The sequence below is a fragment of the Hibiscus syriacus genome, unplaced genomic scaffold (genome assembly GCF_006381635.1).
Source record: "Hibiscus syriacus cultivar Baekdansim isolate YM2019G1 unplaced genomic scaffold, ASM638163v2 tig00011718_pilon, whole genome shotgun sequence".
NCBI lineage: Eukaryota > Viridiplantae > Streptophyta > Magnoliopsida > Malvales > Malvaceae > Hibiscus > Hibiscus syriacus.
In genome coordinates, this window is record NW_024062254.1 from 379,385 (window position 1) to 394,447 (window position 15,063).

The following is a 15,063-nucleotide window of genomic DNA, read 5'->3' on the forward strand; positions in this document are numbered from 1 at the left end:
TTTAATTTTTAAAGAATATATTAATTTATCATCCTTATTACTTTTTAAAATTTATAATTTAATCATTGGTTTAGAATATAAATTTTTATTTTTATTTAATTTAGTTCTAATTTCAGTCATTTAAATAATAATGTTTCACAATGTTATCATTAATTAATTATCTTATCTTATTATCGGATTTTTAAAGTCTTCTATTTAGTTAAACTATATATATATATATATATATATATATATATATATATATATATATATATATATATATCATTTTCACTTAAAAAATATTTAAAATATTATTAAAAATGATTCTTTATAATTATGTCCACATTCGCAATAAACGTAACGTGACTGCGAACGTTATTTAAATCCATATGTACGTTAATTCTGCCGCTCAGGTAACAGATTGCTTTTATTTTATTGTTTCTTTGTGTTTTACCATTCCGAAACTCGACAGCTACTTTCCCCGTGTCTCAATATAACATTTGCTAAACTTTCCAGCTGCCGCTAGCTACAAAGAAGCAGCAAGTCATGGCGGAGGAAGTGAAGCCGAGGCTGTTGCGGTGATATCAGGGCCACCCGTTGTAGTGTCCGAAAGCGATAACAGACATTCCACGAGTCTGCTTCCGTCATCGAGTGAGGGTCAAAGGAGCTTGCTTATGGCTCCTCAACGTCTTTATTATAACGACGAAGAGGAAAGGGAAAGGAGTAGTGTTGCAAGTCATGGAGGTGGGTTAACGTGCGTTACTTGCCACGTCAGCAAAAATCTAACTATAACGACATGGACACAAATGAAAACAAACTAAAAGTTTAATACTGTATTACAAATTTTAAAAGTTGATTGACCAAAATACAAGCATCCTAGAAGTTTGGGACTATTTTTATAGTTTACCCTTATTTTTTATTAATATGAAGCAAGTACATGACCGTATATGTTTAAAGCTAATTCTCAACTAATCATTTGATATTAAACATTCATATCCCGACATTTTTTATGCTCAAATCCGAGACCTCAAAGAATAAAGAAAAATTTTAGACTTCTAAAATAACTTGATTCGTGCAACAAATAAAATTATTGTAATAAGTGCTCTTTTGACACTACATTTAAATAAAGTATACAAGAGTTCATGAAGTTTTTTTTTTGTCATTTTGAATGATGTTTTTAATAATTTAATCTTGTAAAAAAATTTAAATCAACAATTAAATTTATTAAAATACTATAAAATAATTACTAAAATTAATTAAACAATTATAAATTTATATGATGTACACCCACAGTTTCCGTTTGCTTATGTAACAATTTCTCGTTAGCCGTTTGGTCCTCAAAGTGTTGACTCAGGTGTTTTACCTTTTACCGTTAGATAGAACCGTTTTTTGTTTTTCTTTTTTCGAATAATATGTATCAATTATAAAATAATATTTATTTTCGTAATTTTTTTAATTATTAATAATTCATATATATCCTATAAATATAATTGTTCAAACTCAAGATCTGAGAACAACATTTCCTTAATTACTAAAATTACTCAATAAGTTCGATGTCTTTTGGTTTTTACTTGTTTCCATAAACCTCTTTTATACCATAATTAAATTATACCTTAAAGCCAGGTATAATTTACATTGATTAAACTTCAAGTAGTATTTTACATTGATTAAATAAATATTTTCAATCATAATATTTAGAAAATACATTTCTAAGTCCCTTGAATCTTAATAATATATATATATATATATATATATTATTTACAAATTTAATAAACTTATTTTTATTTTAATTTTTAATCAATTAAACCGAGGAAAAAATATAATTTTTCGTACTTTTCTATGTTTTAACAGTATTTTTAACTTTACTTTTAAAATTTTTAAAAATTAAAATTATAGATAAGTTACTCACATTTTTTGTCTAAATATTTATTGTTTTTAACTTTTCATTTTTGTACAAATAACAAAGTAACTGTCAATATTTATAAAAAGATAAAATAATAGTATTGAACTAACTTAACAGATTATTATTATTATTATAATGAAAACATGAAATAATTTTTTTTTAATATTTTGGTTTTATAATTATTACTTTATATTGAAAATTTAATTATAAATATATTTTTGGTCCATGACTTCTTTTGATGATGTTAACAAGGATCTAATAGTGGTATGAATCTCACTTTCAGTTCTTTCATTTATAGAATTTTTCAATCTCATCCTATATCGTATGTGACTATTTTTCTAGCAATACACATCGAACACTCGTGTCCAATACATGAATATAAAGATATAGCTTCAAAGAACGCTCTAAATAAAAGAGCTTAAAACATCGACCATACTCAAATTTGGCGAGTAACATAACCTCATGAACCTTCAAACATGCCACATTCACAGGTAACTCTTCTTGTGACCGTAAAAAGTGTTCGATGTTACGGTAGGATGAATTTCCGACTTTAGAGACGACACTGTTATGAAGGAAAATCACAAACTAAGACATGGACTGTAAAACGGATAGACTGGCAGATATGAAGAAAAAACACGATTTTCTAATAAAACTTGAACAACATTCTTGCCTGCGGTAAAGGGCAGACACTGCCGGCCGGCTTTAACGGTAAACACGAATTGCAACTGAATAATCAGACAGGTTTTTGCTTTTTTGCTTTACGGGTAAAATCCAAACCATTTTCCTCTCCCTTCTTCTTATCTTTGCCAACTCTCTTCGGTGCCTGAGACCAAATAATTGTAAAGATGTTAAAGATTAAATCACAAAGCATGGCAATGTCACAACATTCTCATATAATCATGAAACTGATGTTTGGTTCACCTCAGAAGAGAAACTCTTGAGAGGATCTCTGCTTTTTCTGTATCTTTTCTTGGCTCCCTGGCGTCGACCGGATTTGTTATCTCCCATTGCAGCCCTAGTAGCTTGACCATTTGCTGGCATCACGTTTTTTTGGTCTAACAGATAGTCGGGCACATCACGGAGATGGGGAGCGGGAGGGTCCTTGCTCAGAACCTTGTCATGCTTCAACAAATCTGGCACGGTAAAAAGCACGAGACGTATAACGACTCTAACAGATACTCGGGAGATCGTAAAAACGTTGAAAATAATGAAAGCAATAGCCTACTGTGTCCGTTCATTACCTAGATCTCTTGGATTTACTTCGAAATGAGCCTTCAACCTAACCAAAACAAAAGCAACCAACCCAAAAAAAACTTGATACAAAACCCGGCAAACAGTCTAAATTACAGGTGCACTGTTGATATCTTTGACAAACAGTAATTACTCACTTTTCAGAGTTGAGAATTTCGTTCCTTAAATCTTTAGCTCGTGATTCTCTAACGGCAATTCTCGTCACACTCCTTGCCACATCCTGCAAGATTCGCCCTCTCAAAATAAGCACCATGAACTAAATATATAAACCAGTTGGCACCTAAACAATGAATTTGTAAAAGCTAAAACTTTTCACTGTTCAACAGCCAATAAACTTAACCATAATAACTAAAATCATATCATTGGACATTGAAAGATCAAAATAGAATCACCTCGGCCCTGTATCGCAAAGACTCCACAGCATCCTTGGTCAAAAGTGAAAATGGCATAATAATATTTGTGCCATTGTCTTCTTCTTCACCCAAGAAGGATTTAATTTCTTTAAAAATTTCCATCTCATCTGGTGAAACCTGTTAATGAAAGAAGGATTAATTGGCAAGAACTATGAATAACAAATTAAAACAAAATGCAAATTCATAAGCAGCTATGAATGGTGATTAATGAGTAATTTAGCCAACTTTGTGGCCCTACAGAAGTTATTTATAATTTTGTCAGACAAACTCACAAGAGAAACAGAAGCACCAGCACTATATGCTCTTCCAGTGCGTCCAATACGATGTACATATCCTGAAGCACTTGAAGGCATATCAAAATTTATAACCTGCGCAAGAAAGAACATGAAAACAACTCTAAAACAAAAGGCCAGTAACTATAGTACACAGCAAACTTTAAAGATGAAAAAACTAATCCTAATAAACATTAACAACTGACCATAACTTTTGAAGCTAAGTTTTTTAAAAAATAAAATAGCTTACAGTGTGAACATTTTTGAAGTCAATTCCCCTCACAACACCGAATTCAGAGTCAATTTTTGTCTTAGCACCCTTTCTGGACTTCCTTGAGTGTACATCCTTGTCCCTAACAGCTTGTTCCTTCTCTTTTGTTTGACTGTCATCAGTCGCAATCAAATAGTCAAAAAGCCCCACATTGAATTCCTGATGAAAGAAAAAAAATTGCAGGTATAAGCAACTAAACTAACAACAGTTAGTAGATATCAGTATGGCAAACAATCACAGCAAACGTGTCTAATGGTATTATCAAAATTTTAATCTTTCAGCTCTAGCATTGCATAAAGAGCTATAAATGTAAAAAAATCACAATGCATTGCCAATGGTATTATCAAATTTTTCACCTTTCAGCTGTGGCATTGCATAAATAACAATACATATAAAAGTCTTTTAAATCTAAATAGAACCCATTGAAACATGACTATTTACTATACCTCCAGGATATGTAGACGAGAGTTCTGAGGCAACTCAGCATTCAAGATAGCAGACCTGATTCCAAACTGCACACAGTAAACGCTATGAGAGATAACAGGATAGCCTATTTATTTATTTGAGAAGAACTGAACGTGTTCAAACATGTTTGAGCCTCAGTAGCAAAATTTGATAACCATTGTTTTGAAGTCAAAATAACATACTAACAAAAAAAATTGGGTACTGCAGTACAACCTAAAATTTAAGGCTAAAAACTGACAGAAATCGGGTGCAACTGAAAATGTTACATTCTTCATAACATTTTGGTTGCAACCTAAATGTTACCTTATCATCAAACTTAAAATGTTATGCTTTTGATAACACTTCCAGTCGGGCCCAATTTCCGCCATTTTAACCTTAAATTAAGCTGCCTTTTTTAGACTTTCGCAAAAGAATCATAATGTCACACACATGGTAATTTCCAAGAGAAGCAAAAAAATTAAAGTGCCCAAACTAGGCCTAATCTAAGATAGAGGTTACATGCAATGGAACACTTGGTGGTGACATTCGAGAAGGATGACAAAAATCTACATTGCTCATGTGACGTACTTTAAAACTATTCAAGTTGGCAATTGCTTTTACCTTTATGATACGAACTCAAATAGAAAGCATGCAAAAATATTAATGAAGATAATTAGTGACTACTAAATAGCAAAGGTGAGGGAACCTTAAATTTAAGATGAAGACTGAATACCTTTTCGAAGAATAATTTCAATTTGAAACCAGCATCAATAGTGTTGGTAAAAAATAAAACTTTCTTCAACACCAACTCCAACTTTATGAGAGCAAGAACATAAAGTAACTTATCACTCGTATTACATGAAATCTGAAAAAACAAAAGATAAAGGGGTAAAGATGTGGAAGCTTAAATAAAACTACAAATAAGTTTTGCAATCCATCAAAGAACACGGGAGACTAATTTAGGTAAACCATTTTTCTAAAATTAGATCAAAATCAGCCAACTAAATGCAATAGCCATGAAAATTTCCTAATATAGGTTACAGGTTCTAACCCAAAACTGCTGCACACTTTTTGAGATAACCTCATCCTTAACATCTTCTGCTTCTGACAGAGTCAAAATGAATGGATTGTGCAGAATCAGCTTTTTAAGTTGGTCAACATCAGGGCTGCCAAATATCAAATGCCAAAATAGATTGATCAGCAGGGATTGGCAATCTTAAAGGAAAAAAGAAGAATAGTAAAGTTACACATACAAAATAACCCAATATTCAAAACACACAGAGCTTAAAACATACACAACATAACCCAACTTACAAAACATACAAAGCTTATAACACACCTTGATGTAGCAGACATGAGTAGGCATTGACAACGTCTAGGAATGGAAGGAGTAAGAGCTTTAAGATCATCTCCAAAACCAAATTGCAGTAAGAGATCTGCCTGTAATCAAATATCTGTCAATGACATCCTTTCGAAATATTGAGGAATAACGTGTCAATGGTAGAAACTGTAGCACATGGCAATATAGGTCTCAGATTTATTTGATATATGCTAAGTAAGAAAGCAGTGAGAATTTAAGGTATGTAGTCCCATTCCAGATAACATAATAAGATGTTTAAAGAGCAGCTTGCAAATCATATGAGTACATACTTACTCCATTCATAAAATCATCTATGATAAAACTTTAGAAAGTTGCACTAAATTTAACTCAAAATCTTACCTCATCAAGGAAAAGAATTTCTAATGATTCACCAATAGAAGCTGGCTGAAGTAATCCAGCAGACAAGCAATCTCTTATGCACTTGGGCGTAGTTACCAAAAGATCCGGAGGCCCTGCCAATGCAGCTAGCTGCAAATTTAACAATACAAGATAAAATGTCAGTAAAGGTAGTTCAATGCTGCATTACAAGAATAAAGCATAAATAATAAAACTAACCAAATCAGAAACTGGCATTCCACTGGTCAATTGCACAATTTTCAATTGAACCCTACATAGTTCAACCAATGAAACGGCCTCTTTATAAACCTGGAAAACAATTATACAAGCAAACACCAAACAGTTAATAAAAATATAATGCTGAAACTACTGGCTATCTTCTATTTTCGAAAATTAAATTGAAAAAATTTCCGATTTTAATGCAAGAAGTTAAAAACCAAAACGAGTCGAAAAAATATAGCATGCCTGTTGACATAATTCACGCGAGGGAACGAGAATGAACCCGCCTGGAGCAAGCCGGGACTTCGACACCGAATCCGTGGGAAACAGCTTCTGAAGCAACGGAAGTAGATATGCAAAGGTTTTGCCGGTGCCTGTTCTAGCTTGAGCTACCACGTCTTTTCCTTGCTAATAACACGAGTTCGCCATTCCGGAACCAATTAAACATCAAATAACGAAAAATAACCATTAACTAAGTAAAGAATTAAAGATGATCCCAAGCTTACTAGAATGAGAGGGATTGCAACGCGTTGAATTGGAAAAGGCTTGTCAACGCCTTTCTTGAGAAGAGCTCGGATTAATCGATGATCCAGACCTAATTCTTCGAAGGTTTTCTCCTCTTCTTCTTCTTCGTCTTCCTTTCCATTGCGTTCTATTCTCTTATTTTCTTCTTCTGGGGTAGGTTTGGGATCTTGTGGAGGGTTCCGTTTGTCCATTTTAGCCATTTTTTTATGTAGAGTCTTAGCTTCCACGATCTTGGCGTTGAAATTAGGGTTTAGGGTTTTAAAAGTGGACGGAGAGAGTAATGGTGAATGGGTATGGGTGATTGATTTGTGAAAATGGGTCAAAACCCCTAGAGAAAATTGGGCTTACCAAATTAGGGCTTGAAAATAAAACTGAAAACTATAATAAATCAAAGGACCAAAATGGAATTGTGTGTTTATTGTTATTCTGTCCAGGGTAAGTAAAACTCGACTCAACTTATTTTTTTCAAATCAACACTAAAAGACTTGACTTAACTCGACTTGTAATTAAATATCGAATTTGAATCATCATATTGTTTTGGGTGATCTACGCGTTTAGTACTTTAAACTAACAATTAAACTATTAGTTTTTATCTGTTTTAGTACCTAAATTTTCAAAAAAAAATCAAAATCATACATAACATTTAGTTTTTAGTTCATTTTAATACCCCGTTAAAAGCTTAACGTTAAGATTTGAATTTTTTTTGAAAGTTTCGATACAAAAATAGACCAAAATTGATAGTTTAAATATTAAACGTGTTAAGTTTTTTAACGATGAGTACTAAAACGAAACAAAAACTAAATATTAGGTATGATTTTTAAAAAAATTAAATATCAGCTGACTCTATTCCCATATGTAATGGGGTAAGGGGAAGGTATGATAGTAGGCTGCCCCCAACGTCAGGTTGAGAGCAGCTTCCGTGGGAGACCTCCGACAGTCAGAATTATGAATTGTCCACTGTGAGACTAAAACTAATTAAAAATTTAGATATTAAAATAGACTAAAACTAATAATTTAGATACTAAACACTTTTAATTTACCCTAATTATTTTTATCTTTCTAATTGAAAAGTTAATAGTCCTTTGATTTGTAGGTGCCACTGGCATGTACTAGAATGACCTTTTGAAGACCCATTCAAGTCGCAAAAAGCAGAATTCGACGTGGAAAATGGGCTCATAGGAGCTCTGCAAAGTAATGATATGACCCACCCACCCACCGGAGCAAATCTTTGTTTAATACTTCCATTAAAATTAGGTGTACGTCGTAGATTAATTTAAATTATTTAAGATAAAATTTTAAAACTAAAAAGACAAAAAAATAATGATCTGATCCGATTTTAATTATTTCTATTTTTGGTCCGCGTATTTAAAAATAAGTTTGTGAATCGATTAAAATTAATCTATTTAAAGTACATATATTAAATCTATAATTTATATGTCATATAAGTATTAACCATAAATTTTGAGCCAATTGACAATGTATTACAAACGGAGTGAAGTGAGGGGTAGTATTGTACCTCACCTCCGAAAAATGTCATTCGTCTATTCGAGACTTTTAGGTGGTAGATTCGTTCATTTATTAGAGTTTTTAGTGTTTTTAGTGAATCCATATTCTTTCTATATAAGAATGTTAATAGTTTTCGAGTTAATTATAGTGTATAGACAAAAGTTTCGACGGGCGCACATGATATATCAAAATAGAATTTAAGATTTGATATCTAAGTCTATTTAACATGTTTACCTATAAGTAGTCATAACTATCATATGTCCTACACCATCTGTCGGAACGGTCCTTAAACTTTTTGATGAGTTGGAATGGGATCAAACCAACTTAATTTTAAAACTTAGGGATTAAGAAAACAATTTAGAATTACCATCGACCTTTGGGTTAGGCTTTAAAAATATTTTTAGAAAAAAATGAATTAAAAGATAAAAAAACCAGTATGCGTTGAACCATAAATTCATTTCAAAACGGAGTTCGAGAGTCGGTTACGCGTGAGGAAGGGTGAACACCCCAACAACGCCCAAAATTAGTATCCGATTGATTATATGTCGGTTTTTATGTTTGAGAATTGTAAATTTTAAATAGTATTTAAATTATGACATTTATGTATGAATAATCCTCGAAAACACGCTTCTCTTGCATCTGAGAGACTTTTCCGTAGATTACCTTTACATAATAACAATGACTCGGTTTTTAATTAAGGCGGTTTAAGATCATACTCAATAATTATTAATATTAAAACTAGATCGACCTAATATAATGTATGAACAATTCTTAGGAAATCACTTCCCTTGTATCTGGGAGACTTTTCCACAGATTCCCCATTCAAAATGATGTTGTTGATTTATATTCGATAACATATAGACACATTATTAAAAAAATAATGATTAAAAGCAAAACCAACTAAACCAATTAATACTTAAATAAAGCCACATAAACATTTAATGTTTAATAAAAAAAACCGAAAACCCATATATATATATATATATATATATATATATATATAATAGGCATACAAAAATACAAATGTAATGAAGAACAAGAGTCAAATGCAATTATCACAAAGCACATATACTGGAAATGCAAATAACCATAAAAATAAGGGGATTAAAATGAAACAAATTAAAACTGCACGTCAAATGTAAAACAAATGAAAACTAACAAAATCATATGTCGGTATTTATTTTGTAACTTTTAATAGTCAATGGACTTAACAAATAAATTTTTTTATAATTAGAGTAGAGACGGAACATAAGCAAGACTAGTGAGGGGCATGCCCCCAAAATTTTAAAAATTATAATTTAAACCCTTTAAAGTTTAAAAAAAAATTAATTTGGTCCCCCAAATTTTTTAAAAGTTCAGATATTAAATTTTTTAATATTCTTAATTAAATCCTCTTCCGTAATTAAAAAAGAAATCTTATTAAGCCTCTCAAAATTTCAAAAATTTTAGTTAGACCCTAATATTTTTGGAAAAAATATAAATTAAACCTTCAAAAATTTTTGAAAATTTTAGTTTAAACTTCTAAATATTTTAAAGTTTTAAGTTGACTCCCAACTTTATCACTAAGTTACATCAATGAATTAAAGAAATATTTTGAAACTTTTAATAATTAAAATTATTAAACTATTTATATATTTTATCTTAATTTAATTTTAAAGCATTCATACATCCGTACCATAATAGTATTAAAAGTCGTGTGACGGTGGAAAAGTAATAAAGCGATATGAATACGTGGAAGCAAAAAGTCGATTTCTCCATGACCTAACCTTTCTGGTACTATTGCTTTAAGTTTAAGAAAGTTGCGTCTACTAAACTCACAAAATTAAATGTCTCAAATTCAACAACCCCTAACTATTTATAAAAATTTCATTTTTCTATATAAAATACACTAAATTTTGTTGGCTTCCCCAATCCTGACTAATTTGAATCGACCTGAGTCACACATCTGATTTTGGAGGGTGCGTCTTTCAACGGGGGATTTTCTGCATGCACAACAATTCGAGCCTGAAACCTTGTTTAAACGATATCAATATGCTTACCACTTAAATCAACCCGTTAGTTAAAATACACTAAATTTCAATATTAGGAAATTCAACATTTATTAAAATAAATGAATATTTTTTAGTCTGATAAATTTATGATTCATGTTGAAAAAATTATTAAATTCAAAAACTTTATCTCTTACTAACACTATTGACATTAAATAGCTATTAGAATAAACGGATATTTTTGTCAAGTCATGGCCTGTAGTTTTCGATTTAAATGCTTATTAGGTCTTAATCAATTTTAAATTAAACAAATTAGACCATGATATCTCCATCTTAAAACGACAACTCAATCATTAGACCCTATATCTTCTTCTTTTTCATTCTTTTATATTTATCCCACAATTTTTCATTTTGATTGCGGTGGTTACGGGAATCATGGTCATACAATAACGGTCGTAGAAGGCACCACTACCGTTATATAGCGGAAGTTAAATCCCTAGCTTACGTATAATAAGCTAAATACAGAAAATATCTAACCAAGTTGGCGAGCAGACCAAATCACAAGGCGCCGCAGTTAGGTCGGTGACATACACATATACTGGTTGAACCACTCGAAACCATCAAAATTGCTCGGACCATCCCTACCTATTTATTCTCCATAATATGATCTGTCATTTGTGGTTGCAGGTCTTTATGACCTGTTAGGCTTCAGACTTCATTTGGATATTGTTGGGGTTGAATAATTCTGTGGTTGGAATTCGAGGTTAAACCAAACGGTTTAATTATGATTTTAGTCCCTATACCATCCATGTCCGTATCCGTAGCATTAGGATCAAATTGTGTCAAATTAAAGTACAGGGACTAAAACCATGATTAAACCAATCCTAGCCGCCTTTAACATTGCCCCTGCCCAATACTTGCTCTAAAATGACAAAGAATCAATGTGGATTCAGAAGAGAGTGGAACATTTTTTCATGCTTTAATGTAAAGGGGTAATATACAATAAAACTTCACTGACTTGGTGAATATAAATGAGCAAAACTCTGCAGCCTCTACACATCTACGGCATCGACCGGAAGGGATGCTGCACGGTGAAGCGGGTGCGGAAGCAATGCACCGACGTAGAAGCTCTTGGCGGAGGCTACCGTCTTCGGATTATAAGACGAGTTAATTGCGTCGGAATGATGGACTCCTTGGTTAGCAAAACTGGCACATTTTTTCTCACTAGTAGGAGAAAATAGAGTGAGTTGCTTTCCTGAGGGTATCGATTGCAGGCGAGGTCCGTTGGTTTCTCTGTTAGGGGGTGTCGAAAATGAAGACACGGGAGCTTTGATATCGTTGTCGTTCTCCGAGTCATTGAAACTACTTTGGGTCAAGCTAGGATATTTCGGTTTACTTCCTAATTGTTTGTCTCTAAGTTCTCTCAACTGCATTTGATACTTGGCTTTTAGCCATCTCAGTTCTTGCCTAATCTCATTCTCATAATCATCCAATAAACCGGAATCTATCGAACTGTAGGCAGAAAGGGAGTTCCTTGTATTGGAATCACTTCGACTATCTACGCTAATAATTCTTTCCTCCTTTCCGAACATCGATTGCTCGGACATTTCATTTGCTTCCTCATTGCAGTGGATATCCTTTGGACCTGGAGGAATTTGTTCCGATCCTTCCCGTTGACCCCATATATCAGCATAATGGATACTATCCGATTGGCTAATGGCAGCCTCTGCACCTTCTGAAGCACATTGTTCGGGCCCTCCAACTTGGTACTTGATCTCTTCAAAACGGCCATGGACAGTGGTACAGCTGTGTTTCGAGCACTCGAGGACTTGCAGATTCTTGGTGCCTGCACTACTCGATGTAAAGTAATCCGATAGATGGCCATTTGAAGAACAATTTTGACAGAAACTCGAATAAATGCACTTTGAATTTTCTTCTATGGCCGGGCCCCTCTTCCACTCCGGTACCAAAGATGCAATCTCACCATCAATCATATCTGCTATTTTCGTGACATCTTGGTCAGTCATATCAAGCTCTGCAACCATTTCAGTGGCAACACTTAATGCTGTATCGGACTCGACATCGAATGGGAAGTAGATGTTTCGTATTCGACCTGCTTAAAGAAATAGATTTTGTAACACTAATACAACTAAACTTGGACTTTGAAAAATAACAAAAGAATCAAATGAAGTCTAACCTTCTTTATCTGCAATTCTGAGCCTCAAAAAGATGTCATCGTCTGCTCTCCTCTGGCCCTTGATTATAAGGTCAACATCTCCCGAATGACCATCTTCTTGCCTAGAAAAAAGATCGATTTCACTTGCTTCATAGTCGAGCGAGTTATAGCCAATATCACACTCGGGTCCATAACCGAGATAATTGGTGTATCCATTGATCAAAGAGCTGTTGTTACTAAAGTGAACATCATAAAGAGGTTGCCTCAAGAGGGGCCCTGCATCATAGTCGTCCCTTTGGTACTCTAATAATCTCAACTCGGATCCGTAATCTTCAATTTGAAGAAAAGGGTCTCTTAGAAGCTCCATGGCAGTATGCCGATGGGAAACGGTGGCTAAACATTTTTCGATGAACTCTCTAACCTCAGGATCCTTTACCTTGTATAGAGCTTCAGGCTTTTTCCCCTATATCAAACATAAAGCATGTCAAATCACTCTAAGACTAAGAACGGGAGATTTTACGAGTGTTACGGTTCGTACCGAAACAACTTTCTTATAAATCTGAGCAGGATGAGTGCATTCACTGTATGGATATTCGAAAGTGACCATCTCCAATATGCACATCCCGAAAGAATATATGTCAACTAGTTCATTGTATTCCTCTTCATACACCTCCGGAGCCATGAACTCCGGTGTTCCTGAGAGCATAGCGGAAGCACTCCAGTGTTCATACAAGGACCAAGTTAACAATTAAGCGTGAAAGAAAGGTTTGCTCGTTAACATACCGACACAACGAGCGGCGTGGGATTTACGGAGAATCGCAGCCAGGCCGAGGTCACCGATCTTGACCTCCCCTTGATTTCCATTAATAAAAATGTTGTCACACTTGAGGTCCCGGTGAATGACAGGGGGGTCATGGCTATGTAGATAGAGAAGCCCTCGCAAGATCTGTCGACACCAATGCTTCACGGCTCGGATGTTTACTCTTCTATGTTTTAGCCTGTACCTACCATCGGAAACATGAAAAATTAAGGACACCCTGAAATGAAAACCAGACAGAGAGACGAGAACAAGAACAGGGAACTTACTGTCTGAGAGTACCGGACGTGAACATTTCAGTGACGAAGTTGATGTTCCTGTTATCAGTATCAACCCAAGAAGTGTAGAATTTCATGATGTTTTCATGTTTCAAGGTCTTGAGGAGGTGGATTTCACAGTACAATCTCTCAAGATCCTCTGAACTTTGCAGCAAATCATGGAGCTTCACCTGGTTCCATGCTACTTCAATTCCTTCATACTCATCAAACGCCTTGTAGCTGAAAAAAATGGAATTTCAAAGAAACAAATACACAAACACGTACCAAGCACAAAATAAATCAAACTTTTTAGAAAAACAAGAGAGAAATTCTTACACTGTTTTTGAAGACCCTTTGCCCAGAATCTCATTATACTGCAAAAACGGTAGCAAATTTGTCACCACAGATCTAAGAAATCAATTCCCAGAAAATGGAAAATCAAAAAGTTCCCGGAAAAGGGTGTTCGTTATTTAGAATCTATAATTTTTACCCTTCCATATCTTCCGGTAGGATCAACTTCAACAAACTCTAAACAATCAGGTTCCAAGCCATGTTCAAAGCTCGTTTCTCCATTCATTTCTAGCTGTAAGAATCACAGAAAAGAAATGAAAAGGGAGGCAGAGAAAACTGAGGAAAAGGCAGAGAGAGAGAGAGAGAGAGAGAGCAATGGGGATATATTCAAAAGGACAAGAGCTGGGGTTAATTGCCAACTAATAACTACTGATGGAGAAACGAGGCAAAGATTTTCACAAGGCTTTGCCTTTCTTTCCCCTAATTATTACATACTAACTGACAAAACCGAACCTTTCCCTTTTTATGTTCGTCTTTCTATCTCATCACGAGCAGTAAAAAGTTGTATTGGCTTAATGGTTTTTCGAAACCCTCAAACTTTTGAAAAAATCAATATGACCACTGGAATTGAGGCCCTGTACTTTAAAAAAAAACGTGACCCTTGAACTTGAAAAAATAACCTAATATGATTCTCTGACGAACGATTTTTGTTATTAACTGTTACGATGATGAAATAGCACTTTACGATGCTGATGTAGCGGCCTACAGTATTGACATGCAGTCTTCGATGGTTGATGACGTGACAAATGTATTAGATTGATTTTTTTAAGTTTCGAGGGCCAAATTGATTTTTAAAAAGTTCAATGGCTTATTTATTTTTAAAACAAGTACAAATATTTTAAATTTAAAATATAAAAAAATTAAATATAAAAATATTATTAATTATTAATATTATTGATTAAATAAAAATAAGTTATATTTAATTTTAAATATTATTATTTAATTTAATTTACTATTTTATTTTCTATTGAAAT

At 33.5% G+C, this 15,063-nt stretch overlaps 2 protein-coding genes across 3 annotated transcripts; both read right to left on the reverse strand.

The window, feature by feature from the left end:
- Window positions 1-2,274: 2,274 nt before the first annotated feature.
- Window positions 2,275-7,227, reverse strand: LOC120204842 (DEAD-box ATP-dependent RNA helicase 16-like). Its single transcript, XM_039204854.1, has 15 exons — window positions 6,976-7,227; window positions 6,716-6,877; window positions 6,470-6,559; window positions 6,254-6,382; window positions 5,873-5,973; window positions 5,585-5,699; window positions 5,267-5,398; window positions 4,536-4,601; window positions 4,069-4,248; window positions 3,819-3,914; window positions 3,526-3,663; window positions 3,271-3,353; window positions 3,124-3,161; window positions 2,804-3,015; window positions 2,275-2,705 (listed from the first exon to the last, which is right to left on the reverse strand). The coding sequence occupies exons 1-15, from the start codon at window positions 7,192-7,194 to the stop codon at window positions 2,616-2,618; spliced, it is 1,851 nt and encodes a 616-aa protein (XP_039060785.1). The 5' UTR covers window positions 7,195-7,227; the 3' UTR covers window positions 2,275-2,615.
- A 4,189-nt stretch (window positions 7,228-11,416) lies between these two features.
- On the reverse strand, window positions 11,417-14,387 carry LOC120204841 (probable serine/threonine-protein kinase WNK9). 2 transcript variants are annotated; one of them, XM_039204853.1, is made up of 7 exons: window positions 14,229-14,387; window positions 14,075-14,112; window positions 13,751-13,978; window positions 13,448-13,668; window positions 13,203-13,360; window positions 12,686-13,127; window positions 11,417-12,601 (listed from the first exon to the last, which is right to left on the reverse strand). In XM_039204853.1, the coding sequence occupies exons 1-7, from the start codon at window positions 14,313-14,315 to the stop codon at window positions 11,541-11,543; spliced, it is 2,235 nt and encodes a 744-aa protein (XP_039060784.1). In that variant the 5' UTR covers window positions 14,316-14,387; the 3' UTR covers window positions 11,417-11,540. The 2 variants fall into 2 exon arrangements, with proteins under 2 accessions (XP_039060784.1, XP_039060783.1); XM_039204852.1 differs by lacking the exons at window positions 14,075-14,112; window positions 14,229-14,387 and having other exon boundaries at window positions 11,417-11,836; window positions 11,876-12,601; window positions 13,751-13,975.
- Between the last annotated feature and the right edge of the window lie 676 nt (window positions 14,388-15,063).